This window comes from Vicugna pacos, chromosome 30 (genome assembly GCF_048564905.1).
Source record: "Vicugna pacos chromosome 30, VicPac4, whole genome shotgun sequence".
Classification (NCBI taxonomy): domain Eukaryota; kingdom Metazoa; phylum Chordata; class Mammalia; order Artiodactyla; family Camelidae; genus Vicugna; species Vicugna pacos.
Window position 1 is genome coordinate 22811881 of NC_133016.1, and position 27526 is coordinate 22839406.

At 37.0% G+C, this 27526-nt stretch overlaps 1 protein-coding gene across 6 annotated transcripts in view; it reads right to left on the bottom strand.

The window, feature by feature from the left end:
- The window catches only part of SMAD2 (SMAD family member 2), a 72761-nt gene that overhangs the window by 40224 nt on the left and 5011 nt on the right, over positions 1-27526 (bottom strand). For all 6 annotated transcript variants that reach the window (XM_072952314.1, XM_072952312.1, XM_072952315.1 and 3 more), the window contains one exon: positions 8106-8394. In XM_072952314.1, coding sequence (XP_072808415.1) covers positions 8106-8341 — 236 coding nt within the window. In that variant the 5' untranslated portion in view covers positions 8342-8394. The remainder of the gene's footprint in view (positions 1-8105; positions 8395-27526) is intronic.

The window sequence follows — 27526 nt, forward strand, 5'->3', positions numbered from 1 at the left end:
TAATTTTTAACGCTATAAATTTCCCCTTAAGCACTGTTTTAGCTGTATCTCACTTATTTGATACGTTGTTGTTTTATTATCATTTAGTTTGAAAAACATTTTCCCTCATGGTTTTCTTCTAAATAACCCATGGGTCAAAGAATTGTGTTAATCTCCATTTTTTAGTACATATCTTACTGGCACTGGTTTCTAAGGTTGTTCAATTGCTGGCAGAAAACATACTTGCCATACTCAATCTTTTAATATTTATTGAGACTTGTGCCCTGCAGTCTTTGCTGGCGAGGTTACCATGAGCACTTGAAAGACTGTATTATCTTGATTTTAGATTTAGTATTCTATAAATATCAAATAAGTGTTCAATAGTATAATTTAGGTCTTCTATGTCTTTATTCATTTTTTTTGGTCTAACTGAACTCTCCAACTATAACTGCAAATTTGATCCATTAATTCCATGAAGTTTTAGACCATGTATTTTGAAGCTTTTTTTTTTATTAAGCAAATACACATTTATGGTTATGGCTTCTCAAAGACATCACTTTATAATCTTCTGGCCCCCTTGCTTCTGATGAAAGGTCACCTGTCCTCCCCATTCCCCAGTAGGTAACACTTTTCACTAGCTGCTTTCAAGATTTTCTCTTTTGTGGGTTTGACTATGATGCACCTAGCTGTGGTTTAATTTTCACTTATCCTGTTTAAGTTTAATGAGGAATGGGACTCCATTTCTGATACTGACTGTTGATAGTCTCAAGCCCCCTCCCTTGGGGCTAGTGGGAATTTTAAACCAGGCAAAACTTGGGCACACACAAGAGGTAGGAACTGCTATCCTAGCCCCACGTCTATCACTGTTTTCTCAAGTAATTTTTGGACCAGTTTGGGAACCTGCCTTGCTTTCCCCAAGAAAGCCTCATTACATGAGCAGTAATCTTTTTCATGCCCTCTCAGTACATGTTTAGCTTTATCAGTCTCACATCAAAATCAAATTTGGGAGGGATCCATCCCACATGTAGTTCATACTAACTAAGCACTTACTATGTATTAGGCATAGCACTAAGCCCTCATACATATTAAACCACTTAATGCTCCAACAACTTACAAATTAGGCATTGTTACCCCATTTGACAAGTAAGATAATGGAAGCACAGAGATAAAGTAACATGTCTAAGGTCACACAGCTAGTAGCTGGCACGGAGAGAGCGGCATTCTTAATTAGTAGCACTATTCTGCCTCTAATATAGTTTACTAAAAATAAAAACACAGCCAAAATTTAAATAACTTTGGTATAGTAGCCCAGATAAGTAAAATATTTATAAATGTGCTTAATTATAAAAACTAGAAATTTCTTTATAAGATTTATTTTCTCAGGGAAAAAAAAATTCTTGAATGTGTGAATGAGGAAATGAGTAGAGCCACTCCCAAATTAAAACGTGGGGGGCGGGGGGGGGGGAACGACAACACAAGAGAATTTCCAAAGTCAGAGTTCTGTCAGATAAAACTGATACTCTTATTCTTTGGTTTCAAACAGCTCTTAGAAGCAAAAGAAAAGACCAGGTAATGACTAAAAAAAATTCCACCTTGTTAAAAATACTACTGTGAGATTTTGCTAGATGTGTCTACTGTCTTTGGAAAAATTAAAAAAAAAAAGTCTCCCACACAAGTAAACTAGTCCCTATCACTGAAAAGATTTAAATATCAATTCTAAAAATAGCTGCTTCTGATTTTGATATTTCAAGTCCTTCCAAAAAACAAGCTTTTTACTTGAAAAAAAAAGCTAACACTAAAATAGGCCCAGGAATACTTATTTTAATATGTATTTCATGTTTTTAATAATTATAAAAGTATTATCCTAAATGACAAAAGAAATCCTAACAGAAAATATAAGTATATGGTCATTCTAATTTCTTAAATTAAATGCACGAAACATAAAAATTAACTCACATTTGTATAGCACCTTAAAGTTGACAATGTGCTTCTACATGTACAGGTTAAAATGTTTAAGTAATGTACACAGACTAACATTTTACTGTTAATGCCAATTATATAAGCCATCACATAAAAACTATGGGGAAAAATTCTTTTAAGTTACTTAAGTTATTTTTCATTATAAATTTGTGTTTAGTATCTGACTCTGAACTTTTACAACATCCTTAAAACAAATATAGCCTTCCTTAACCTCCTCTCCCCCACTGGCCTAGCAAACTCAGAGTAAATCAAGTTAGGGAAAAATTGCACCCTCTTACATAAATATAAAGCCATAAAGATAAGCAAAGTTCATAAAAGAAAAAAGTCTGGGATGAGGGAGTTAATCAAAAATTGTATATATTTCAGTTCTAATTTAAGCATTATTCATGATCATAGTTTCATAAGAGCCTCAAGACAACTATTTCACAGTGCTTCCCATTTTAACTCAAAAGCAAAGCTAAAGAATGTTGGATTTGGAGGAGAGTAATCTAAGTTCAAGGGGAAAAATGTGACAGTAATAGAAGAAAACTCTAGTTATAAAATAGACTCTTTAGAAATAAAGTGTCATTGGATAATTTAACAGGTATATGGTCAGATACTTTATGTTTAGAAAAAGATGTTTTGTTTTGTTAAAATGGTACATACTTTGTGCAGAATTCCTCCTCTCCCCAAATATTCTACCTGTCCCCAGCAGCACTAAATTTGGATTCCCAAGTTTTCCAAAGGAGAATACAGACAATTTATTCAAAACACTGGACTTTGTGAGCCCTCCCATATCATTACCCTCAAACAAGCTCTTGTCAAACTGTTTTCCTCCTTTCAACATAAAATCTCAAAGAGATCCCATGGCTATTCTATAGTCATACCCAAGTAGATATATGTATTAACAATAAACCTCTTTGCAGAAATTAAAAATTTACCTGGATCTAAATCAAAACTTTATTCTCTCATTTAATTTTGCTACCCTCACCCCCTCTAGGACTCCTGAGCTGTTATTCTTAAGGGCCCTGTGAGGTTCTGGAATAGCAAGAAGGGGCTTTAGAGGAAAAGGGAACAGCCTTATCAGACTGACTTGACTGAAATCTGATGTGACAGTTAACAAGGTGATCGGGTAACCTGGTCAACATCAGAAGCCCAAATGCTACCTCTTCCCTGTAGTTCGCTCCTGTTGCAAACTTCTCTAGCTGGTCAGCATGGGTCACTTTGACTCTCCAAGTCGATCTTTTCAAGACAAGTCAACTTCAGCTACCTTAGGAAAGTGCACCTGGCCCATGGGAAACTCCTGCATCACTGACGCACTGAACTCTGAATGTGCAGGCCATTCCCACAGAGCCCTTCCTTCATTCCACTGACACAGGAGCACCTCCAGCTGCTCTCTGACTTTTTCGTCTTTTTCAGGTGACAGCAAGGTACCAGTCTATTTGTCTCCCAAACGTCATGTTCAACGGAGAATCTCCCCCTGAAGCCCCCAGGCTGGATGAAGGAAGGGGAAATATCACAGCATGCAGTACTCTCTCCAAAGCTCTCACATGGGATCCCTCTGATGAACTCTTCTATTTTCTTTATATGGCTCAGAGGTGAGTGACGGGTTAACAGCAGCAATAGTCACCTCAGGGAAACCTCTCTGCAAATCCTGCATGAATGGTATCGCACCACAAGGCTAAGTGTCAGTTACTTGCAATCTATTGTTCTCAGATTTAGGGTCGCTGAATAAAGTGAGAAGAGTTCCACTTTAACTACCGTTACAATTTTACTTCCAGGTAATATAAGCAGGTCACAGTAGGCTAATGTTCCCTGTTGCAACAACTACAGGGGAAAGATTAACAGCAACAGCAACAACAAAAAAAACCCAGTTCAAAGCCAATGGAGAACCATCAAAGTAAATAGATCTAAACGAACAAAAACTGTGAGAAGAGGGAACATTTCTAGTAAACTGACTGGCGTCTGTCATTTCCTTCTCTGGGGTCATCTGCAGATTCTAGGCACAGGCTGAGGATCAGGCTTGGTCTGGGAAGAGAAACTCCACTGAAGAAAATAACCGTCAAAACTTTGACAGTCCCAAGAGTCTCCTCCCTCAAAGGTGTCTGCCTGATTTTGAAGGCGCAAGCAGCGGGGGGCTTAGCAGCCAGACTCCAACTATGGAAAGAAGGGTAGAGGTGAACCCCCCCCCATAGTGTCTGAAGGACAGAGACCTGCCAGGCTTTCTTTCAAAATCCTAGGAGAGCCTTATTTGCAGAAAAGGTATGTGCCAGGGGTAGACTAAATCAAATTAAAATGGCCACCAAGCCTCAACCCAGGTCATTCCCTGGTAAGATTGAGGTGATCAGCCTCTCTATCTACCTGACATAGGAAAGGCCAATTACTCTTTGGGGATAGTATCATTTGCAGCATCTATAATTCTCTTATATGCAACCTATGACATACAATCAAAACTGCACCGCATATGAAGAGGCAGGAAAATGTGATGATAAAAGAACGAACAGACAATAACAGAAGCGGACTGAAAGATGATCCAGATATCAGAGATGACAGGAACCATAAAATAACTATTATAAATATATTAAAGAATTCAGGAAAATAGGAAAAAACACGAATTTCAATAGCGATTACGAATCTATAACGCCAAAGAAATATACTAAAAATGAAAAATATATTTGAAATTAAGAACTTATGGGATGTGTTTAACAGAAGACTGGACACAGCACAAAACAGGACCAGTAAACTCAAAGTGAAGCCAACAGAAAATATCCAAACTGAAACAAGAAAAACAAAAAGAATATAAAAAACAGTGTACGAGACACGTGGGATCCAGTCCTTTTAGCCTAAATACCAGATAAGATGTAAAGCAAGACTGAATTGAAGGCTACCACTGTTTGGATTTTAAAAGACTTTTCTGTAATTCTTCCTGGATTATCCAGAGAAGTAAAAGAGTAGGAATATGACATTAAAAACAAAAGTTGACAATCTGCATAAGGTTTAAGTCAATTATGTGTATATATATTTACATGCAATATATTGTAATATGTGCAGTCAAACTGTAACAATTCTACCTAATAAACTGAAATACGAAAAAAAAGTTTGCATCAATTACTCTGATGTTTAAAAATTTAGAAGATGGAAAACAAAATCCAAACGTCAGTGACAGCATTAAAAAGAAACACATTCTCCTGGAAACATACAAGACACTAGAAACACACCTGGGTGAGAAGGGTGACAACAGGTGTAGGAGGCAGACAGTTTTCCACTGTATAATCTGTGTTTGGATTTAGAATCATGTACACATACTACTTTATGTTGTTAAGGAACATACTTTTTTAAAAAAAAACAGATATAAATACATGTATTAGAATGTTAAGAAAATAAAAATAAAAATATAATTGCCCATTAACTGAAAAATTGACTTAAAGGGTAAAAAAAGGTAGACAAGAATAGTCTAAGTATTGCCCAAAAGTCCTATTTAAGCATATAATTGTGCTGACTATAACAGTAACACAGATTTTTATATATAAGTATTAGGAAAAAATTACAAGAGATTTCTTTTTTCAGATAATCTACCAATAACCACTATTAATAATTTGGTGTATTTCTTAAGTTTCATATTAAGTGTTAACATTTTTAAAAGTATGCTTTATCAAGTTAAGAAGACTCCTATTTCTAATTTGTTAACATGAATAAACACTGAATTTTATAGAAAGCCCTTTCTAGATCCATCAAGATGATCAGTGTTCTTAAATACACAAGTTCTCACATTAACTCCTGTAGTGGAATCACACTTGCATTCCTGCAATAAACCTTACCTCGTCATGATTTTGTGATTTTGGTTTTATAATTCTAGTTTTTGATACATTATTTTTAATTTTTGCAGTTATTTTTATGAGTAAAAATGGCATAACCTTCACACACACAGCCTTTCACACCTGCCATGTCTCTCCTCTCCCACTTTGCCCTCCCAGGACACCCTTCACCAATCCTCTCCTCCCACCGTGCTCTCAACACACAGTGCCATCTGGATGAATCGCGCTTCTCCTGACTAAATTCCTCCTTTACATCCATCAAGATTCAACCAGTCTCTATCCAGGAGGAGAACTTTCCACAAGCTGCAGAGTAGGCAAGGCTCCCCTCCTCTGGACACAGCTCCCTGAGCATACATCTTTCAGAACACTTACTGCACATTACGAAATGATCTTCCTTATTTGTTAAAGTTTATCTCCCTTACTAGAGAGTAAGCAACTCAAGAGCAAAGACTATACTTTAACTCCAGTCATCACACATGGAGTGGGCACTTAATAAATGTTTACTGAACTGAAATACCAGAAGTTATACAATGACAAATCAACAAATACAGCTTGACTTACGCTTAGCCAATTCATTAGCAAGTCCTGTCAAGTTCAACTTCCATCCAAATCCGTCCACTTCACGTGTTAGCACCATGCCACCCCAGCCCAGCCTCTGGCATCGCTGTTTTGTATTACTTTAATAGCCTCTTGATTTCCTTGCTTCCAGACCACTATACCAGTCTACTGCAAACATGAGTGCACACGCACACGCGCGCCCGCACACACACACACACTTTCTCTCTTCCCTGCCCCAACCACTTGTATCCAGCAGCCAGAATAATCTTTGTAAAATAAAAATGTAAAAAAAATCCTTTAAAAATGGTTTTAAACTTAAAAAATCCACTTAAAAACCATATTTCCACTTTATTTGCCTTCTATTATATTCAGACTAAAATTCAAACTCCCACAGTGCCCTATGATGCCCTATATGACCTGATTCCTTCCAAGCCTTGTTCTCATTCTGTATCACTTCACCTCTACTGCAATACAATACATCCTCCAGGCCCACCTCAGCATCTTTACACTCACTCCTCCCTCTGCCTAGCAGACTGCCCTCAGCTAGCTGCTACTTCTGAAGGCTCAGCTTAAGTGTCACAATCCAACTGAAGCAGCTTTTTTTCAGTCATTGTTTTCTTTGTACTCATTACCATTTCAAATTATATTAATTTGTCCACTTGTTTCCTATGTACATCTATCCTTCAGGAGGGTAGGAACTTTGGGTTTTGTTCCTACTGTATCCCATGTACCTAAAACCAGTCTCTTGCATACAGTAAGCACTCATAAGCATTTCTAAACGAAAGAATAAACTAAGAAAAGTGACTCACTTAAAAATTACATGAAAACAAGTAAGGTAAGAGAAATGGATAATTAATCTACCAAACAAGGCAGGACACATTTTAGTGTCAGGATTTGCAAGCAGACAGGCTGGCGTTACTGGGATCTATTATCAACAAGCACCCAGAGTGTATTTCCCAAAACTCATTAGGAACATGTCAAGTAGAATGGTTTCATATGCCATATGCTTGCCTATTTCTACGACACTGCAAATAATCGTTTTCGGAAATGCTATAAATTGTCACTGCCCAAAACCCTGTAATGTAACAAATAGCTGTGCACATTAAAACACTTAAAAACCACTAGCCACTTTTTTTTAAAAAATAGTATCTCTGATATTGGTAATGATCTATAAATGATTAAATTTATACTAATAAAACTTCAACCTCTTAAGTAACAGGTCTTTCTAATACAAGAGGTAGGTCTTCAAGAGAGGTTCTAACTACCTGTGACACCTCGCAAGCTGCCTAACATACTGTTTTCTTAGAAGTAATGCTGAAACTCAAACAAAACTATATAAAATTCATCGCAATGTTAGCAGCTTCTGTTAACTCCTTACTGACTGAAGTTTTGACCAAGGGGGGAGAAAACTGCCAGCCCCTACTGCACTAGGGATAGAAACATCTTGGAATCTTTATTCAAATGTCATTCTATCAGAGAGATTAGGATAACATACCATGAAGCCTTTGGGCAATGAAGGTAAATGAAGACAGTGAAGATAAAACTTAATACAACCTAAGTGTTTTACTTTGCTTGATTAAACTTTCTCGCTGTTCAAGAAAATGATTTGCAAAATAAGTAAGTCTTAATGAGTCAAACAAATTAATATGACAGGTTAAAAACAGCTGTCATATTTTAATAATCACGGTTGACAGGTGACTTGAAAAGTAACAAAATTTCAGTAACTTTCCTTCAGATTCCTTTAAGCAATTTTCAACAGCATGGCCATCAAACTTCTGCTCTAACAACACTTACCTTGGTATGGTAACACATTTAGTATTACAATTTTGAGTGGTGATGGCTTTCTCTAGCTCATCTAATCGTCCTGTTTTCTTTAGCTTCTTCACCAAACTTTTAACTGCTTTCTCACACCACTTCTCTTCCTGTCCATTCTGCTCTCCTCCACCTGCTCCTCCAGATCCACCGGCTGACTTCTTCCAGCCCAGCAGTCTCTTCACAACTGGTGGAGTGAATGGCAAGATGGACGACATGTTCTTACCAAAGGCAGTGATCCACACTAAGAAAATATCCTCTTTAATCTAACCTAGAAAAGATATGGAAAGGGTAATTTAGAGACTAACTTTACAATCAACAGTAATTTCAATACAGTGTCAAAATCAAATTACAAAATGAAACAGAAGTTCAAATTACTACTTTCACAACAGACTTATAGAAGTTATCTTTTTCACCCATGAAAATGTCTTTACTAATTGAAATGAACTGTGGAAACAAATCATTCTAAAAACAAGACAGTGCTCTAAGTGGGCAAATATAATAATTTTGCAAGTAAAATCTCTTATCAACACTGGACAAGTTAATCATCACCCATACTACTTTATTTTTAATTTTTAATGAAATCAAGAAAATATTTTCACCAATAGAAAGTTTTCCTCATTTTTTTTAGAATTTCAATCTGTTCTCAAAACTGAAAAAAAATATTTTAAAAAATTTACCAGCCCAATTTCTCCAAAGTTTTAAACTTTCATAACTAAGTATCATAAAGTAAAATCTAAAGTTATAACAAAGGAAAAGGCATAAGAATAAAAAACTAAAGGTAAAGAGAGTCTGTGAAGAAAAGATTTGGTTCATTTTACCACCCCCTGAGAAGATTTTTAATTAAGGCTCTTTTAAAAAATATATTTTCATTTTTATCTAAGTAATAATATGCATAGTGAACAAAGTCAAACATAGCTCCTCTTCTCACATCGTGATACAATTCTTTACTATCTTTCAACTTTCATTCTTGCTGTTTATACCTCAGTAATGGTAGCCTTTGAAAATACCCAGTTTAGATATCAATTTTTCTATGGAAAATGAGGATTTATTTTTTTGCTTTCCTCCAACCTTAAAAATAATTATCTCCCAACTGTAGTTTTGTACCTGATGATGTTAGTAGTAAACTACTATATAACAATGTTTCCCTTTTTTGTACAACTCTTTCTTTTCCCCAGAGTTAATTATGCCAGTTTTTCATTTGCCTCGTTTTCTAAGCCTCTACCATAAATTTTACCCACACTCTTCACAAGCCCCTCAATTAAAACTTAACGTCAATGGCTTTAATCTCGAAGTAAGAGACAAGATCATTTACCACTTGAGGATGGAAGTGGAGAGTTCAGATTTCAGAAGAACGGAAAAGATTTAGAAACCTAGCTCCGCGAAACACTGTAGAAAACCAACTAGAGTGAAGTGAGATAACAAATTTTATCAGGTATTTGCCAGACTGTATATCAAAAGTACTCCACGAAGGAGATCCACTTCTAATCAGCATGTAGAAAGCCACAGCAGACACTCTAGCAATCAAAACAAGTCAGATTAGCTAATAAATTATGTTTTTTCTGAACCCATCACAAAGTTAAAGATGCAAAGTAACCTCAGTGGAACTAATTTCCAGAAAGTGTTGAGTCTTGATAGAAGAGGGGCCCACAGATGGTCTCTTTCCTGGTGGAGTGGCTAAGAAGGAATAATCCTACCACAGATGAGGGTAAGGAGAAATCTGCCTAGATTTCAATACATTTTAACAGCAACGGGTAGGCTGACAAGATACATCAGAATTCCAAGGATTCCATGGAACAAACATGCCCCACTCAACCACTCAGTCCCTCAGGTCTCCACCAAGCGTTGGGCAAAAATGCCAAAAGCTGGAGGACAAGGCTGGAAAGCTGCGAGATACCCTACGAAGCTTAAGGTCTTCCTCAAATGCAACAGACCTGTCTTTGAGGGGGTTGGGGGGAGGTGAGGGGAGAGGAAATGGACAGGAGAAGTGAGAGAAATCAATTCAGGAGGCTCCAGACATGCAGCTACCAAGGAATGAGGTGGGACGGGAGAGCTAGAGCTGAGACAAAAACTTCTACCCACTCTCGAAACTGTACCACCAAGCCTGGGGTAGGAAAGGACTGCCGAGAGGGAACACTGGAAGGTATTACTAGCAGAGAGATACCCCACTAGGCACAACAGCCTAGGGCAGGACTGGGGAGCAAAAAGAACTCCAGAATGACCAAGGACCCAAGAGCTGGGCTTTAAGCAGAGAAATCACCCACCATTCAGAAAGCTGAGGACTCAGATATAAAGCATAAGGAGACAACTGAAATTACACTAAGACAGCCAATCGTGCAGAAGGTAAAGCTTTAATTCTACTCTCAAAATACCTGAACTAATCAAACTAAAGTTGCAAATAAGCCCAGAACTTGCACAACTACACACACGTCTTACTGACTTAGCCCCACAGTAATGATGGGCCATTTGGGGAAAGTAAATTAACATATTCTTCAGTCTACACTGGTTTTACACAAATATTCAGCACTGAATCAAAAATCACAAGACAGGGAGAGCAGCAAACCATAGTCAAAAGATGGAAGTATTAATATAATCAGATCAGGGAGGGCCCAGATCTTTGGATTATCAGACATAGACTTTAAAATAATTATGGTGAAAACTGATGGAAGAAATAGACAACAAGAATAAGGAAACAGAGAATGTCATCATACACAGTGAAGTTATAAAAAAAGATCACAGACAAATGCTAAAAATGAAAAATACAGTATCAGAAATTAAAGATTTCTTTAGATGGATTTAGTAACAGACAGAAGTGAGCAGTAAACCTGTAGACAGGCCAAATTAAAGTGCCCAGATTGAAACACAAAGAAAAAAAAAGTATGGAAAAATCCTAGAACATCCAAGACCAAATGTCATCTGGGCCTCCCTTAAGTGGAGTTTAATCGGAGACTCAGAAGGAGATGAAAGAGAGAATGGGCAGAAAAAACCTAAGAGATAATGGCCAAGAATGTTTCAGAAATGATAGCAGATATCAAACCACAGATGCGAAGGAAACATACCATAGTCAATCTGCTGAATATTAAAAATAAAAGTAGAGATGACAGATGAGTGTCAGCTAGAATGGCAGTAAAGAATCCCAGGAAGACCCAGGCAAAAGAGGAATCTGCACTCACTCACTTCTTTCCCAAAGACCTCAAATGAGTTTTCTTGAAAAATAATGGCATGGAACAAGAGATGGGAGAGAGCTCCTCCGTTTTAAGTGCTACCTTGTATGAAGCAAAAGCCTTCAACCAGTAGAGGAGATGCAGGAAAGCCTCCCACACCCAGGGCCCAAGGAAGGATCCCCTGCTTCAAAGGGAAGAGCAGAGCAAAAGCACTGCTGATGTGAGTATAAAATGGTGCAATGCCTTTGGAAAACTGGCAAGCTCCTAAAAAGTTAAACAGCTACCCTACATCACAATTCCACTCCTAGATATACATTCAAAATAAAATAAAAGTAAAAACTTCTGTTCACAAAAAGAGACTTGTACAAGAATGTTCATAGTAGACATATTCATAACAGCCCCAAACTGGAAAACAGCCCTAGTATCAAGAAAACTGAAAAAATAAAACAGTGGTAAATTCATACAATGGAATTACTGCTCAAAAATGTGTGAGCTACTTATACACTCCCACAACATGGATGAATCTCAGTAATATTATGTTGGACAAAAGACACACAAAATATATACCGATTCCACTTACGACTTCCAACAACTAGGGAAACTAATCTAGTAACAGAAGTCAAAACGACGGTCTCAGGAAAGGGGAAGAACACAGAAATGCCTGGTCAAGGGCACAAATGCCCTCCTGGGACAATAACATTTTTTCCTATTTTATTTTGAGAAGTAATTATATGTGAATACATAATTATCAAGACTCACAGAACTGAACATTTAAAATTTGGGCATTTATCACACGTAAATTACAATTCAAAAAAAATTATAAAGCATCTGGACAAATACACTAAGAAGTTCCTAGATAATCGAAGTTAAAAGGATTTCTTTATTTAAGAACTTCTCAAAGCTTTAATACGCCAGCATATACTATAGACCTCAGAAGGGAGGAGCTGGCAACTGACCAAAGATGTAAGCCTAGAGGTGTCTGCCCACAACTTGGGGGCGAGCCTCTGCAAACCCATCTAGCATATGCTGGGATACAGTGCCGGGGATGTGTGTGGTGGGGGAGGGTGTTAAAATTATTATTTGAGAACAAAAATTGAGCCCAAATGACATCCAATCACAAATATATTTGGGGCAGTGGTGCCAAGGTTGCTGTAAAAAAAAAAAAAAGTAAGTATAATTTACTTAAAAAAAATGTACATAAGTAAGTGTATACAAAAATGCTATACATTGTAGTATACCAAATACTATGATTAAAAAATGCTACAGTATGTAAAACTACAAGGTGGCAAAATAAAGCAAACAAAACTACATCAAACACATGTAATAATCCACCAAAGCAGACATCTGAAACAGCCGGGCAGCAAAAGCTGTACTCGGCTACCTTTGACCTCAGCTGAACTCCTACTGTGCCACAAAGCATGCTCTGGTGGAGCCAACTGTGTGAATCTCAATACCATGTGACAGTCTTCTCCAAGCACAAAGAACATGCTTATTAATTTAACCTTTGGAAGGGAGAGGTATCACAAAAGTGACACCACAGCAGAAGTCAGAAAGAGACACATGAGAGACAACACCAAGCAGAAAGTGCAGCACACTTTCTAAAGACAGGAAACATTTCACAAGTTACCAAAGAAAAATGTAGGTATTGCTGGAACATGGAGTACAAGGAAGCAATGTGGTAGGAGAGAGGGGAGAGTTAGGCCAGCCCAGATTTAAAAATGGAAGACAGAAGTTAGTGCTAATGGTTGGAGTATTACTTCACTGATTTCAGAAAAAATTCGCATTACATTACTGGCCAAGGAAAAGGAAGATTCAAAGATAATGGCTCCTAAGCAATGCAACTGAGCAGTGCGAATGGCGTGGTAATCACTATTCAGAACGCAGAGACAGAGGCAAATCTGAAGGCTAAGGTTACAGGGTCAGTATTAATACATGGCTTTACGTACATAACTGTGTTCACCACATGACCGGGGGCGGCAGAAAATATGACAGAGGCTCAGGAGAGAGGGTAGTCAGCACAGAGATAAGAGGGTACACCCAAGCAAGGCACAGGCAAGAGCCCTGCAGAGCAGTGCAGGTCTCTAGGCTTGGTGTCTGCGGACCCTCCAGGCACTGTTTCAGCCCCATGCCAATTTTATCCTTGCAACTCTTCATGAGTTATATGAGATCCCTGTCCCTTGTGAAAAACTAATAGAACAAGCAAATGTAACAAGAATCTGAAAGTGCTTAAGCCTTTAGTTCAATTAATTCACTCATGAGAATTCAGTCTACAAAAAGGAATAAAAACTAAATTTTTATATGATCAGTAAAAATGAAAGCGATTCCCAGTGTTAGGAAGAATCTGAATAAACAGGCTCTCTGTTACACTTTTGTAGGAGAAATGTTTCTTCTGAGTTAAGATGTATTCTTGGGGATCTGAAAGTCGGCTATAAAACTTTTACAACTTTTTTCTTCGTGGAAATGAAAATACAAAAAGTTTAAGCCCATTCATCTGAACGACCTCATGACCTAGTAATGCCGCATGATTTCAGTGTCTCGTGTCTCAGAAAAGCAGTTATGACTACTTTGAACTATGTGATCACTTGAAGTTACCAGCAGTAACTTGTCATGTTAGTAACTATGGCTGGCTGACTCCTGGCTAATTATATCTGGAGAATTTTTCAATTATGCAATAAAATAAAGACTTTTCAGTAATGCTGATAATACATTTTAATTAGTTGAGTGTTTTATTTTAAAAAGCTAAGGTATATCATATTTGGGCTATGGTTTTGAAATGTAAACACAATGAATTTAGGTTTTTACAAGGTATCGATTTCTCTGTGTTCCAAACTGAAGACAAAATGGAGTAAGAAAAGATGAAAATTAGATTTATGATCAAGTTGTATTCAAAAATGTGAATGAGTCATTTACATAACATACAGATTTCCTTCAATAGCATGGCAGCAAGCTCTGTACTAAAGAATTTCTTTTCCAAACATCTGTAAGAATTGAAAAATAGATTCAGACACTAGCTCTGTTCCTAACTCCAGCAATAAGTGATACTTACACAATGCAGGTTTCAACAGAATAGGCAGACTACCTTTACAACTAAATAAGAAAGTTTATCAAGTGATACTTTAGTAAAATTGGTATTCCAAGATTACTCACTGGAAAGTTTCAGTTAAGTAAGAGGTCTGATTACCTGGAACCAGCAAATAAAGCCTTCAAGCTATTAATAACTGTATACAAAGTTTTGCAAATAGCATCCTCTACATTTCTTATTAAACTACAGTTCATTTTCTCTGCAGTCTTCAGCTGTGCTGTTCTCTGCTTACTGTTTATATTCTGATATAAACCCTATCACTGAATATACATTACAAAAAAAACCTCTCCAAATCCTTAGAACGTTTTTTTTACACTGTCTCTTAGCATATACAAATTTATATTTTAATCTAACATCTTTTATGACACAACTTTGCTTCTTTTTAAAGAAATTCCTTTCTGCATCCAAATATAGTAGGAAACATTTATTAAGTGTTTATTCAATGACACAAGACACTGGTCTAAGAGTCAGGTAAGCATTAGTTCATTAAAATCTCCTAAGAATCCAGTGGTGTGGGTACTATTATTTACAAACGAGAAATGTGAAGCACAAAGAGATACCCTGATCTTATGAAGATACTGCTCCCCCACTCAGATATTCTTGCAGATATTTCAGTTTTGCTTTTCACATTTAGGTTTCTAATTTATCTGGAATTTGTCTTTAAGGGGTGAGATGGTGATCTAAATAGCTCCTGTAGGGACAGCCTATTGTATCAGCATCATTTATTAAATGTTCAATTTTTCTTTAGTAATTCAAAATGTCACTCTGTCACATATCAAACCCCTATAAATAAATGTCTGAATCGTGGGCTTTACATTCTGTTCACTTGTGTACTTGTTCATATCGACACCACTACTACTGCTTTGAAGTAAGTGTGGTATCTGAGCCTTGCCTTATTTTTCAAATTCATGTTACATATTAGCTTGTCAGTTATCTGAGCTTGTCAAATTCCACTAAAACCCTATAGGACTTTGATTGGAAGTGCAATGAATTTATATTAATTTGTGGAGAACCAACATATTCACATTGAGTATTCCTACTTACGAAAATGAGATCTTTCCATTTATTTTGGACTTAATACCCACCAGTAAGTTGTCCAATTTTTCTTTTGAATTATGGTAACAAAAATTATTGATAAACACACAGGGAAGACTCCTGCATCCAGGAAGACAATACGTTGTCTACTTTTCTGCATAAAGTTCCTACACATCTCATTAAATTTACTTATTCCTCATGGTATCGTAGTTTTATTGCGAATGAGGCATTTATTTTAAAAAATTAAATACTTCAGTCATACAAAAAATACATTGAAACACCTCTGGTCCTCCCATCCAGCTCTGTCAACTCTCAGCATTCTGCAGTAAATGATCAGATATAAGACGTAAGACATGATAGATGGAGATAGCTAAAATCCCCGAAGAACACCTTTATGACCCCACTCCCTTTCCTCCTGCTTCTCAGAGATAATCACTACCTTGACTTTCCCGCACGGTCATTTAATGGTTTTGATATGTGTCACAACCATACAATAAAGTTGTGCATATTTTATAAATTTATGTGTAAGTTTAATACTGTTGATGTCACTTCGCTTTTTCCACTCACTGCTATAACTATCCATGCTGATACATACCTAATCCTCACCTCCAGAGCATTCACTTTAGTTGTCATACAGCATTCCACTGTATGGCTCTATCACAGCTCACTGTCCATTCTCCTTTTAATGACTAGATTGTGTTCAATTTTCCACGCTTACAAACTGCCATGAGTGGCCTGGCATATACGTTCTCATATGTATATGAAAGCTCTTCAAGGGCAGAATCTTCCAAACTTCTTGCTCAAAAGAGAATCCCCGAAGTGAGAAATTTTACACTGCAGCCTCCCTCTGTCTCTGGCTCTCTCTCTCTCTCTCTCTCACACAGACACACACACACAATTAAAACAGACATTTTACCATATATTACCCTCTGCCATTTCTCTAAACTGAGGATTGTGAACCATTAATAAGCATGAAATCAATTTAGTTGATCCTGAGAGTATCTTTCTAAAAGAATAGAAAAGAAAAAATAGAAAAAGAAAATACAGTAGAAAACAGCACACTCAATTATTTCGAAAATCTTAACTCAGTCTGTGTTCTCATGTAAAATATATTTCCCACCATGGGTCTGTCAAAATACACATGACAGTCACTGTCTTAGGACATATACCAAGGAGTGGAAACACGGCACAGTAGGCCACGCACGTATACAACTTCACCACGTACTAGCAACGTGGTTATACCAACTGCCATTCCCACCAGGGAGATACCAGTTCTCATGCTACCCAGTATCACCAACACATTGCCTGGTCCCTCAAACTGCTGTCAAAAGAATGGGTGCAACACAGAGGGCTGTCGTTTAGCACTTCCCCCCTAAGAACAGTCTGAGGATGTATGTTCACGTTTACTGACTTTTCAGGTCTCTATTCCTTCGAATCATTTGTTCACACACACCAATCTTTTCTTAATTCACAGGAATTATTTATATATTCTGGATAATACTTTCATTGATTACACATGCCACATACGTCTTTACCCAGCAAGTGCCTTTTGATGGCCTTTATACTTATTTCACTTTAATATACTCAAATTTATCAGTATTTTAAATCATATGTACACATTTGTACCATCTTAAAAACCCTTCCATACCCTGTCACCTTTTAAAAAGAGTCAATGTGTAAAGCTTTGCTTTCCATACTTGTAATTCATTTTTGTGCATAGTGTGAGGTAGATACCTTCCCCTTCCCTAAAGAAATAATCAAGTATACCAGCACCCTGTATTGAATCTTTTCCCTAGTAATGACAGCTGCTGCTTGCGGTTCCAGGATTTCTTTCTTTCCTTCCATTAGTCTATATCTGAGACAAGCATCATCATGTCTTAACCACTAAAGCGACAGAATGTGTCCTGGTATCCAATAAAGTGAATTCTCTTTCACCTCCTGGGATTTTCATTGGAATGACACTGGATTTATAAATAAGCAGAAGAAAAGTGACATTTATGATACTGTGTCTTCCATTCATAAACACAAGTATACCTTCTTATAATTTGAATTATATGGGCCTTACAATTTCCTCCATTAAGGTCCCACACCTTTTTACTCTTTCTTAGGTATTTTGTAGTTTGTGTTGCCATTTTAAAGGGTGGCTTTTCACAATTAAATTGATCCTAGCATAAAGAAACACAATGTTTTTTTTTCTTTTCCATTATGCTTTACTACAAGATACTGAATATAGTTCACTGCACTATACAGTAGGACCTTGTTGTTTATCTACTTTATATATAGTAGTTTTTATCTGCTAATCCCAAACTCCTAATTTACCCCTCCTCCACCCCTTTTTCCCTTTGGTAACCCTAAATTTGTTTTCTATGTTTGTGAGTCTATTTCTGTTTTGTAAATAAGTTCATTTGTTATTACATTTTAGGCTCCACATGTAACTGATAATATATAGTATTTGTCTCTTTCTGACTTTATTTAGTATGATAATCTCTAGGTCCATCCATGTTGTTGCAAATGACATTATTTCATTCTTTTTCATGGTTGAGTAGTATTCCATTGTACATATACACTGCATCTTCTTTATCTATTCATATGCCAATGGACGTTTAAGTTGCTTCCATGTCTTGGCTATTGTAAATAGTTCTGGGTAAATGTATCTTTTCAAATTACAGTTTTCTCCAAATATATGCTCAGAAGTAGGACTGCTGGATCACATGGCAACTCTATTTTTAGTTTTTTTAAGGAACCTCCATACTGTTTTCCACAGTGGCTGTATCAATTTACATTCCCACCAACAATGTAGGAGGGTTCACTTTTCTCCACACCCTCTCCAGAACAATGCAATGATTTTTATATACAGTCAACCCTTGAACAACAAGGTTAGAGGTGCTAGCCTCCATGAATCAAAAATGTGTCTGTAACTCAACAGTCAGCACTCCATATCAGTTTTTCTGCATGTACAGATTCAGTCAACCATGGATGGTGCAGTACATATTTACCAAAGGAAAAAAAAAACCAAACCCACGAATAAGTGAGCTGGCACAGTTCAAAACTACGTTGCTCAAAGGTCAACAACATTGACTTTTTAAAATCCACTTTATTAAGGCATAGCTTACGTACAATAAAATGCACAGATGTGAAATATATAATTCAATGAGTCCTATTAAATATCTCCATATAACCACCATCCCAGTTAAGACACAGAACATTTCCATCATCTCAGAAAGTTTCCTTGTGTCCCTTTGAGTCAATGTACCCTTCACACCTCTGACTGCTATCAAAGTAATCTTATCTGTTCTAGAAATTCATATAATTGAACTCATGCCATATGTACACTTCCATGTCTAATTTTTAACCAACACTCTTTACTCAAATTAAGCAAGTCCTCTTATATTCCTAGTTTTCTAAGAATTTTTGTCAAGAATAGGTGTTGAATTTTATCATACACTTTTTCCCTTCACCCACTGAGATGAACATAGAGCTTTTCTCCTTCGATGTGTTAATGTGATGAATTTCACTTACGGGTCTTCTAGTGTTTAATCATTTTTATATTCCTCAGACAAATCTTAATTAGTCATAGTGTTTTTTTATTTTGAGCAAATACTAACATTTCACTTAATATTTTATTGCCATGTTCATTAGCGAGATGTGGCCTGTGTGTTTCCCTTCTGATACTACACTTATCCTAAGGAGGGAGGTATCAAGATTACGGTAGCCAGCAAAATGATTTTTTCTGCTATCTTCTATGACATTTTGTATGCCACTGGAATTACTGATTCTTCATAAGTTTTCTAGAAATTGCCTATCTGGGATTTTCACTTGGGGTTTGTTTTTTTTTGCTTTTGTATCTTTATTTCATTTTGGTATAGGTAATTTCCAACTATTAATTTAAATTTTAAAATTACAATCTAACCGAGTTTCTTATTCTTCAACCAATCTTGATAATTTATTTTGCTAGAAATTTCCATCTACCTGTTCTTCAATCTAAAGGCAAAAAGCTGTTCACTGCATCCTTAGCTTTAAAATGTCACTTTGTCTGTAGCCCTAAGCCTTTTTCATTTCTCATACACCTGTGCCTTCTTTATCTCCTCTATCGATCTTAGCAAACTTAGTTTTTTCAACTTAGTACCTTAGGCTTAGTTGTCCCAATTACATCTCTTTTTTCCTTCACTAGTATTTCTCAACTTTACTTCCTTCCTTCTTCTAACTCTTTACATTGTATAGTTAACTCATTAATTTTTAGTTCTTTACTAAACATTCTTAAAGCTTTAATAAACACTTAGGGTTCTAAGTTTCCCAGATAGACAAATGGATTTTTGTTGTATCTCAGTTTCGACAAGTAGTATTTTCATCATCTTATTCTAAACATTTTCTAATTTTTATGTGTTGTTCTTTAGCCCATAAATTAAAATTTGTTTTTCAGCATGCAACTATGGATCTGGGAGTTGTTGCTATCCTCCTGTTACATTTCTAACTTAACTGCACTGGGGTCCAAGGCACAAATTCTTAGGAATTTGTCAACACTTGCTTTGAGGTTTAGTACATAACCAAGCTTTGTAAAATTCCATGGGTACTTAAAAAGACTGTAATTGTTCTGTAATTGTTGCCTGCTTGCTAACTGCAACTTTCCAACCCTATATAACCTTATAGTTTAATCTATATTTTCTTAAATTACTGTGAGATATGTTAAAATCTCCTACTATGATTATTATCCATTTGCTGATTTATCCTTGTAATTCTGGCAATGTTACCCTATAAATTGCTATAGACTGTCCCCACCGCACCCACCCAGCCCTGCACCCAAGTTCTTATGTTGAAACCTAATTTCCAATGTGATAGTATCTGGAAGTGGGGATTTTAGGAAGGGATTAAATCATGAGAGTGAGCCCTCATGATTTGGATTAATGCCCTTATAAAAGACACCCCAGGGAATTCCCCTGCCCCCTTCTGCCATATGAGGTTACAGCAAAAAGTCAGCTGTCCATGAAATAGGAAGTGAACCCTCACCAGACACCACATCTGCTGGCACCTTGAACTTGGAGTTCCCAGCCTCCAGAACTGTGAGAAATAAATTTCTCTTGTTTGTAAGTCACCCAGTCTATGAAATTCTGTTACAATAGCCCAAATAGACTAAGACATAGATTATGCCTCGTATATCATTTTGCATTCCTTTTACTTTAAAACTATCACAGTTTCAGGTGTATCTACTAAAAAAGCACTTGGTAGGTTTTTTGTCTTTTTTTAAGTTTTCATTCTCCTCTAACCAGCAAGCTTAATCTAAAATTACGTATTGGGTTCATGGAGATATTTAAGCTTATTTTTTAATCATTTTATTTTTGTTTTCTAATTCCTATGCAATTTCTTTGCTTCTTTTTTTCTCCTTTCCTGCCCTCTATTGGAATGATCAAATATTCTTCATTGCCACCCCCTCCCTCATTCCCACTGATTTGGAGCTATCCAGTCTATTCCAATCCTTTCAGGGCCTTATCTTTTTTTTTTTTAAAAAAAAAAGGAAAACTTTAATCAGTGGGTTGCAGGTAAAGACAGAAAGAAAAAAAAAAAAGACAATCTCATGAAGACAGGGAGAAGAGCATGGAGAAAACAAGCAAAATTTTGATAACTGGAAAATGAGAGAAGGGTATAGCTCAAGTGGTAGTGCGCATGCTTCCCATGAACAAAGTCCTGGGTTCAATCCCCAGCACCTCCTCCAAAAAGTAAATAAGTAAACCTAATTACCTCCCCCCACAAAAAAAAATGTTTTTTAAATGGTAACTGGAAAATGGATGGATGAATTATAACTATGAACAGATCAGAGACTACCACTAACTCTAGGCTAGCTATGGGGAAACATCCTAATTTACACAGCAGAATCCTCAAAAGGTTAAGTAACAGACAAGCACCAGTCGTAGCAGGAACTGAGGGTCAGGAAGAAGGAGATAAAACAGGCAGCACTGGGTGAGAGATATTTGAGAAGCAATTAGCAATTAGATCCGCTCCACCACTCTATGCCACTGGGTAACTGCTCCCCTCTCTCTAAATGTTTATTCTTGGCAGAGTAAAACCGTCTACCTGGATGGACAAGGAGATGGCCTGGGTACCACCAGGAGCAGAGAGGGTGTAAATGAGCATGAGCATGCTAAATGCAGACACTCCCCAACCCCTTCCTCTACCAAGCTCTGACTCCCAAAATACTAGTCAGATCAAGACTCCTCTCTGGGGTACCTGACCAACCCAGGAGGACAGACATACAGATACTAATATTGAGAGTTTACCAACAAACAGCCCACTCAGATCACTCTACAATGAAACTGAAAGGAGACAAGCCTCACCCACATGCTTAGTTTCCAATCAGCTTTTTCGACCCCTACCTTCTTAATCAGAGACTACTTAGATTATCCAAGGAAAAGTACAAACAAAAACAGAAAAATGCAACTTCAAGAAGTTTGAGACTATACAGAGAAAGAAAACATTGTCAAAATCATCATTGTATCTAGCGAAATAAGAGAAGGCATAGCAACCCTGAAGCAAGAGCAGCAGCTTTACAAATGAAACATGTACAAAGGGAACATTCAAAGAATAAAGGAAGAGCTCCTGGACAGCTTGACAGCTCTAGATAGCAGAGATGGGGGGAGGGGAGCAGGGAGCAATGGAAGGGTTGGAAGATAAAGTAGTGGAAATTTCCCAGAAAGTAGAACAAAAAGAAAGATGGAAAATGGTGGAGAAAAATGAAGAAAATTGGAGGACCAGTTCAGGAGGTCTAATGTCCAAACAGGACATCAGAGATGACAATGGAGGCAGGGCTGGGGGGAGATAGGGGAATTGACAATCAAAGGATTCAAGGAATATCCCCTGAACTGAAAGATGGAATTTTCCAGATTAAAAAGGCTCATCAAGACCCTAGGACAATGGATGAAACACATCAGCATCAAGGCTGCTGGCTAGGAAACTTCAGAATGCTCAGGCCAAAGGAATTGCCAAAAGTCTCCAAAGATGAATCTTTAAAAAGGTCATTTAGAAAAGAATCAGAATAGATTCGGTTTTCTCCACAGTAACACTAAGTGAAGTCAATAGAGCAATGCCCTCATAATTCTGCAAAACATTTATTTTCAACCTAGAATTCTATTATCCACCCAGGATCAGATAAAGGTAATTTCAGACATATGACATCTCCAGATATTTACCCAACACATTCTGTCTCAAGGAAAGCCTTGAAGGATATGTTTCATCAAAAGAAGGGAGAGAAAAGAACAGGGGCTCAAACAAAGGAGAAAGGGTAAGGAACCCCATAAGATGAGAGTGACGGGGATCCCAGGACAACTGCTGTGTAGCAGGTGTCGGCAATGGGTGCAGACTGGCGCAGGTTCAAAAACACGTAACAAGAATAATACCAGGCTTCTCTCCAAAGTGGACAAACATCTTAACAGTCAATGGAGGCATGACTTTCACTGATAAGACTCACTATGATCATGCTAAATGGCTGAGAGTGAATGTGACAATAAAGAACTGCCTGGCACCTTTGAACCAACACTGAGATTTCTGACCCTAAAGATTATAATGCAAAGGAAAAAAACTCTACCTGATAAGAGGAATTCTCATATATTCAGACATGTTTATATACGTATAGAATTTCTTTAGGCCAGTGCCGTCCAACAGAGATAGGATGCAAACCACACAGGTAACTGTACATTTTCTACTAGCTATGTTAAAAAAAAATACAGTAAAAATAGTTAAAAGTACTCAGTTTAATAATTTAATAAATTTACCCCACTAAACCTAAAATACTATATGCAAGGTATAACCAACACGAAAGATGGAACTATTTTACACTCTATTTTCTTAATTAGGTGTTATAAATCTAGTGTGTATTTTACACTTGCAGCCCATCTCAGTTTGGCTTGCTACATTTCAAGAGTTCAAGGGCCCCATGTGGCTAGTGGCTACCTACTGAACAGAGCAGCTCCAGAAAGACACACAAGAGCCGAGTAACAGTGGTTACACTTTCAGATAGTGGAACTGGGTATGAGGAGGTAAGAGATCTGAGGGAGGATTATTTTCATTATTTACTATTTTGCTCCTTTTGAATTTCGCACCATATGCACTTACTACCTTCAAAAAATGAATAAAGTACATTCCCTAAAATAAACACACAAATGTAGGTATTTCTGACCTGCTTCCAGAAATCTATCCTATCTATGTGGATAATGATGTATAAACAATATTATTTGTTGTAGCACTGTTCTTAATACCGCAAGACTGGAAATAACTGTGTCCATCAATAGACTGATGAAATATATTATAGACACTCATACAAAAGAATACTGTGCAACCAAAAAAGTAAAAAAGCACTCAGTAAGCACTAGCACGGACTAACCCACGAGACGCATTATTAAGCAAAATATAGGACCATGTGTACTAAGAGGCAACATATGCACAAAGTTGCTCCTATTATGCATAAAATCTCCGGAACAATACAAGAAAACCTAGTTAAGCTACTTGCCTTTGGAAAGGCAACTGGGTGGCAAGGGACAGGCTGGCAAAGAGACTTTTCACTCCATATCCTTTTTTATCTTTTGGTGAATAATATATTACTTATTTTTTAAAAAATCCACCCTTCTACATCCAGCTAGTGTCTGCTTTTTATTTTACCCAGCTTGGCCTTCACGTGATTCTAAGTCCATCTACAAAGACTAGTGTTTTTCTAGTTCTTCCATAGAGACGCGCACACATGCGTGCGCGTGTTTTGTGTGTGTGTGTGTTAGCATACTGTTCCCAGTTTTATCTCCTTTTGCACAGCTTTTCCTTGCCACTGATTTTCTAAGTTTCTGTTACCTGGAGACTTTTCTCTCTCTCTCCCCCTCTATACCAGCTATACACATAAGAGAAAAAAAACTTAACATTTTATCCAACATTTGTAGCAGATGGAATGAGCCTAGTCTATGCTTGTTTGTGTGATCTTAAGAAATCTAGACAAAGAGAGTACAGTCAATGATGGCAAACACTGAAGAAACCAGTAGGATAATTGAGAAGAGATTGCTAAACTTGGCAATTCTGAAATCAGTGATGACTTCTACAAGGGCAGTGGGAAGGGGGATATGAAAAAGAGCAGTAAAAGACACTTCATGAAGTTCAAGTCTGGAACAAAGAAAAGTCATTAAATACAGAAAGCAAATGTAGATTTCAAATGTCTTCAAACTGCAAATACAAAATATTCCCCAAATACCTATATATTTATTTCAAAAGAAAATCAACTTAGACATTTCAACATAAAATACTTGAAATGTGACGGTGCTGCCCCTTAAAGAACACCCAAATTCTTGCTGAAATAGTATATACAACCACCATCAGATCTTTGCCAATTTGTGTTCATACACGCATCACCCAAGGTAGGGAAAAAAGCAAGATTACTAAGGACCTGGATTTTTACAACTGTTTTAGTCAAAGAAACCAAGATAACAGAAAGCATTAAAAAATAAAAACTAGTCTATTAAAAAAAAAATCACAGATTTCTCAATTCTCACTGTAACTATGCTTTTTTTTTTTCCCCATAGTTGTACACTAGTAAGCCAGACACTGCCAACTGGAAACCAAAGTTGGCCCCATGGAGAGTGATGGGTGCTTTTAAACAAAAGCAAATAAAAAACATTCATGTATTCAGTTTTATGGACTGTTAAAACCTAATGTCAGAGCTTGAATTTAACCCTAAAAGCAGGTCATTAGTGTAGTGCAAGTCCACATCCTATGGGGACTGCTGTGTAAAGAGTCTATCTGTTCTTTATTTGAGTTACATTCTTTTCACCTTTAATGCACTGTGTGAAATCTATAGGTCTATATTCAGCTTGTAAACATAAAATTACACACTAGTTTATCATCTCCAGATTATAAAAAAGCATCCAACTATTAAGAGACTAAACAAGCCCAGATTCAAATCAGCAAATATTCAGTACTCCAATTTCTCTTCAAATTCCCAGAGTTTGTACTGACCTTCTGCTAAACAACAACTTACACTCACATCAAATGGGTATAGTCGTCAGAGTGTAAAAGTACAATTAAAGTAAAATCTACAGCAGCTTTGCCCAATAGAGCTTTCTGCTAGATTAAAATTTATTTAAATTAAATTTAACAATCATTTCCTCAGTCACAGTAGCCATATTTCAAGTGCAAAACAGCCACATGTGGCTAGTGTCTACTATACCGAACAGCGTAGGTCTACAAGCAAAGATTTTTCTCTACGATCTATTATTCCTCAGTAGAGCTTCAAATGCTTCCTGGGGGTAAGGGTGAGAGGAAAACTAAGCAGGCAACTGCCACTTTTCTTACATTTTGAGATTCTGCATAATGGTGCTGCTGTTATTATTTGAAGAGCCTTCTTTCTGGTTGCTGTTATGTGCTTTAGATTTGATAACTGGTTTAAAGCAGAAATGGACAATGCACAAACCTCAGGCCAAAGCAGGACCCTCCCTATACCTAAAACATTGTATAAAGAAAAGTTTAACTGACCAGCCTACATGAACTACAGCCTAACCTCCTATCTATAAAGTAAAAGGTTGGTCTTAACGTGGAAAATTTGCATTCACTGCCACAGACAGAGCATCTCCAGTCAACAAAAAAGTTTCCATAGTTCATTCAAATCAAGGGAGAAAGCCCATGGGCCCGCCCAGGTTCCGTTGCACCATTTATCAGGAGTTTATTCTGTGAACTTTGAAAACCAGATTTACCACCCCACATTTTGTAATGAAGGATGTGATTAAGACGGACCATTTCCTTAATATTTACAAGCCCTTAACCATTATCTCTTTATACAATTTTTGGAAAAAGCTGAAGCAGCATATGCAAACGTATTTTATCTTAAACAGGCAAATTACAAGATTACACATTTACTATGCTGTTTCCTCAGAGTCTTTGAATTGAAAGGCTCAACATAATGAACCCAGTTATTCTTCCTTACTAACTGAATACATTAAACCTGAAATTATGCCCTCCCCTCTAAAAGAGAAGGGAGGTCAGGGTAGGACACTCTAGATGAAGGAAATGCAGGTTTTTCAGATGCAAATTGAGCATGTGTACTGAAGAGATCAAAACTAAAGTCTGTGTACACTTACTTTCCACTGCTCTAATCTTGAGGCCAAAGTAATCCCAGTATTTTGAAAAATGACAGAACTACCTGGAACTATTGATGACAAATTTTAATGAGAATTAATCACTTTCAGATTTCTGTTTTCCGAAGAGCACAAACGTTAAGATAGATCGAAGTAACAGGGCACCTGTCCTAACAGTGTGGCTCACTTACATCTAAGAGGAACCCATATACTCTGGAATGTAAGACAAGTATGTAAATCACAATTACCTTACATACATACAAGCCAAAATTATTTCTGGCTATTTAGCCAAAACAGAGGCAGTGTCCAAATCCATCTGCCTGGCAAATTTACATTCTCTATGTGAAAGTACTGAAACTGAAGCTCAGAGCTATCCTTGACATACTTATCTATAATCAGCATTGAAATACGTCCTAGCTGAACACATCTCAATTATACCAATCTGGAGAAATGATCAAAATTCATCAGACATAAGCAGTATGCCTAAACTGTGTATTACTAAACAAAAAAGACTAGACCACTTTTGTACTACTGGTTAAAAAAAAAAGTCCTTTTAAAAAAAAAAAGCTAAGGCTACCTACAAATTACAAGGTCACCAACTAATATTTGATGGAGTAGATGGTTTAGAAACTAACCCTCAGATAGGAAGGCGAAGCATCCAAAAAAAACTATCAAGCTTAATACTGGACAGAAGTCACATATAAGAGGCAGGAAGCCCTCAACAGACTAGCCAACTATTCACACTTGTTCAGTCCTAGAAACTCCTAGCACACCTAAAGCCTGAGTGAAAAGTTTTACATGACACTCTTGCAGACTGACAAAAAGAAGGACTTATTCTGAAGAAAAGGTGTGGCATGGGGTACTACACCACTTAGATCAGCTTTCTTTATTACCGGCCTAGCATGAAAGGCTTTTCAGTCTGGAATCACAGCACTCTGAATGGCGAAACAAATGAAAAACACCCTGGTCAGAGTAGGCAACTTTCAGGAAATAAGTCACTACCTATAGAACCATGTTCTACCCCTTTAA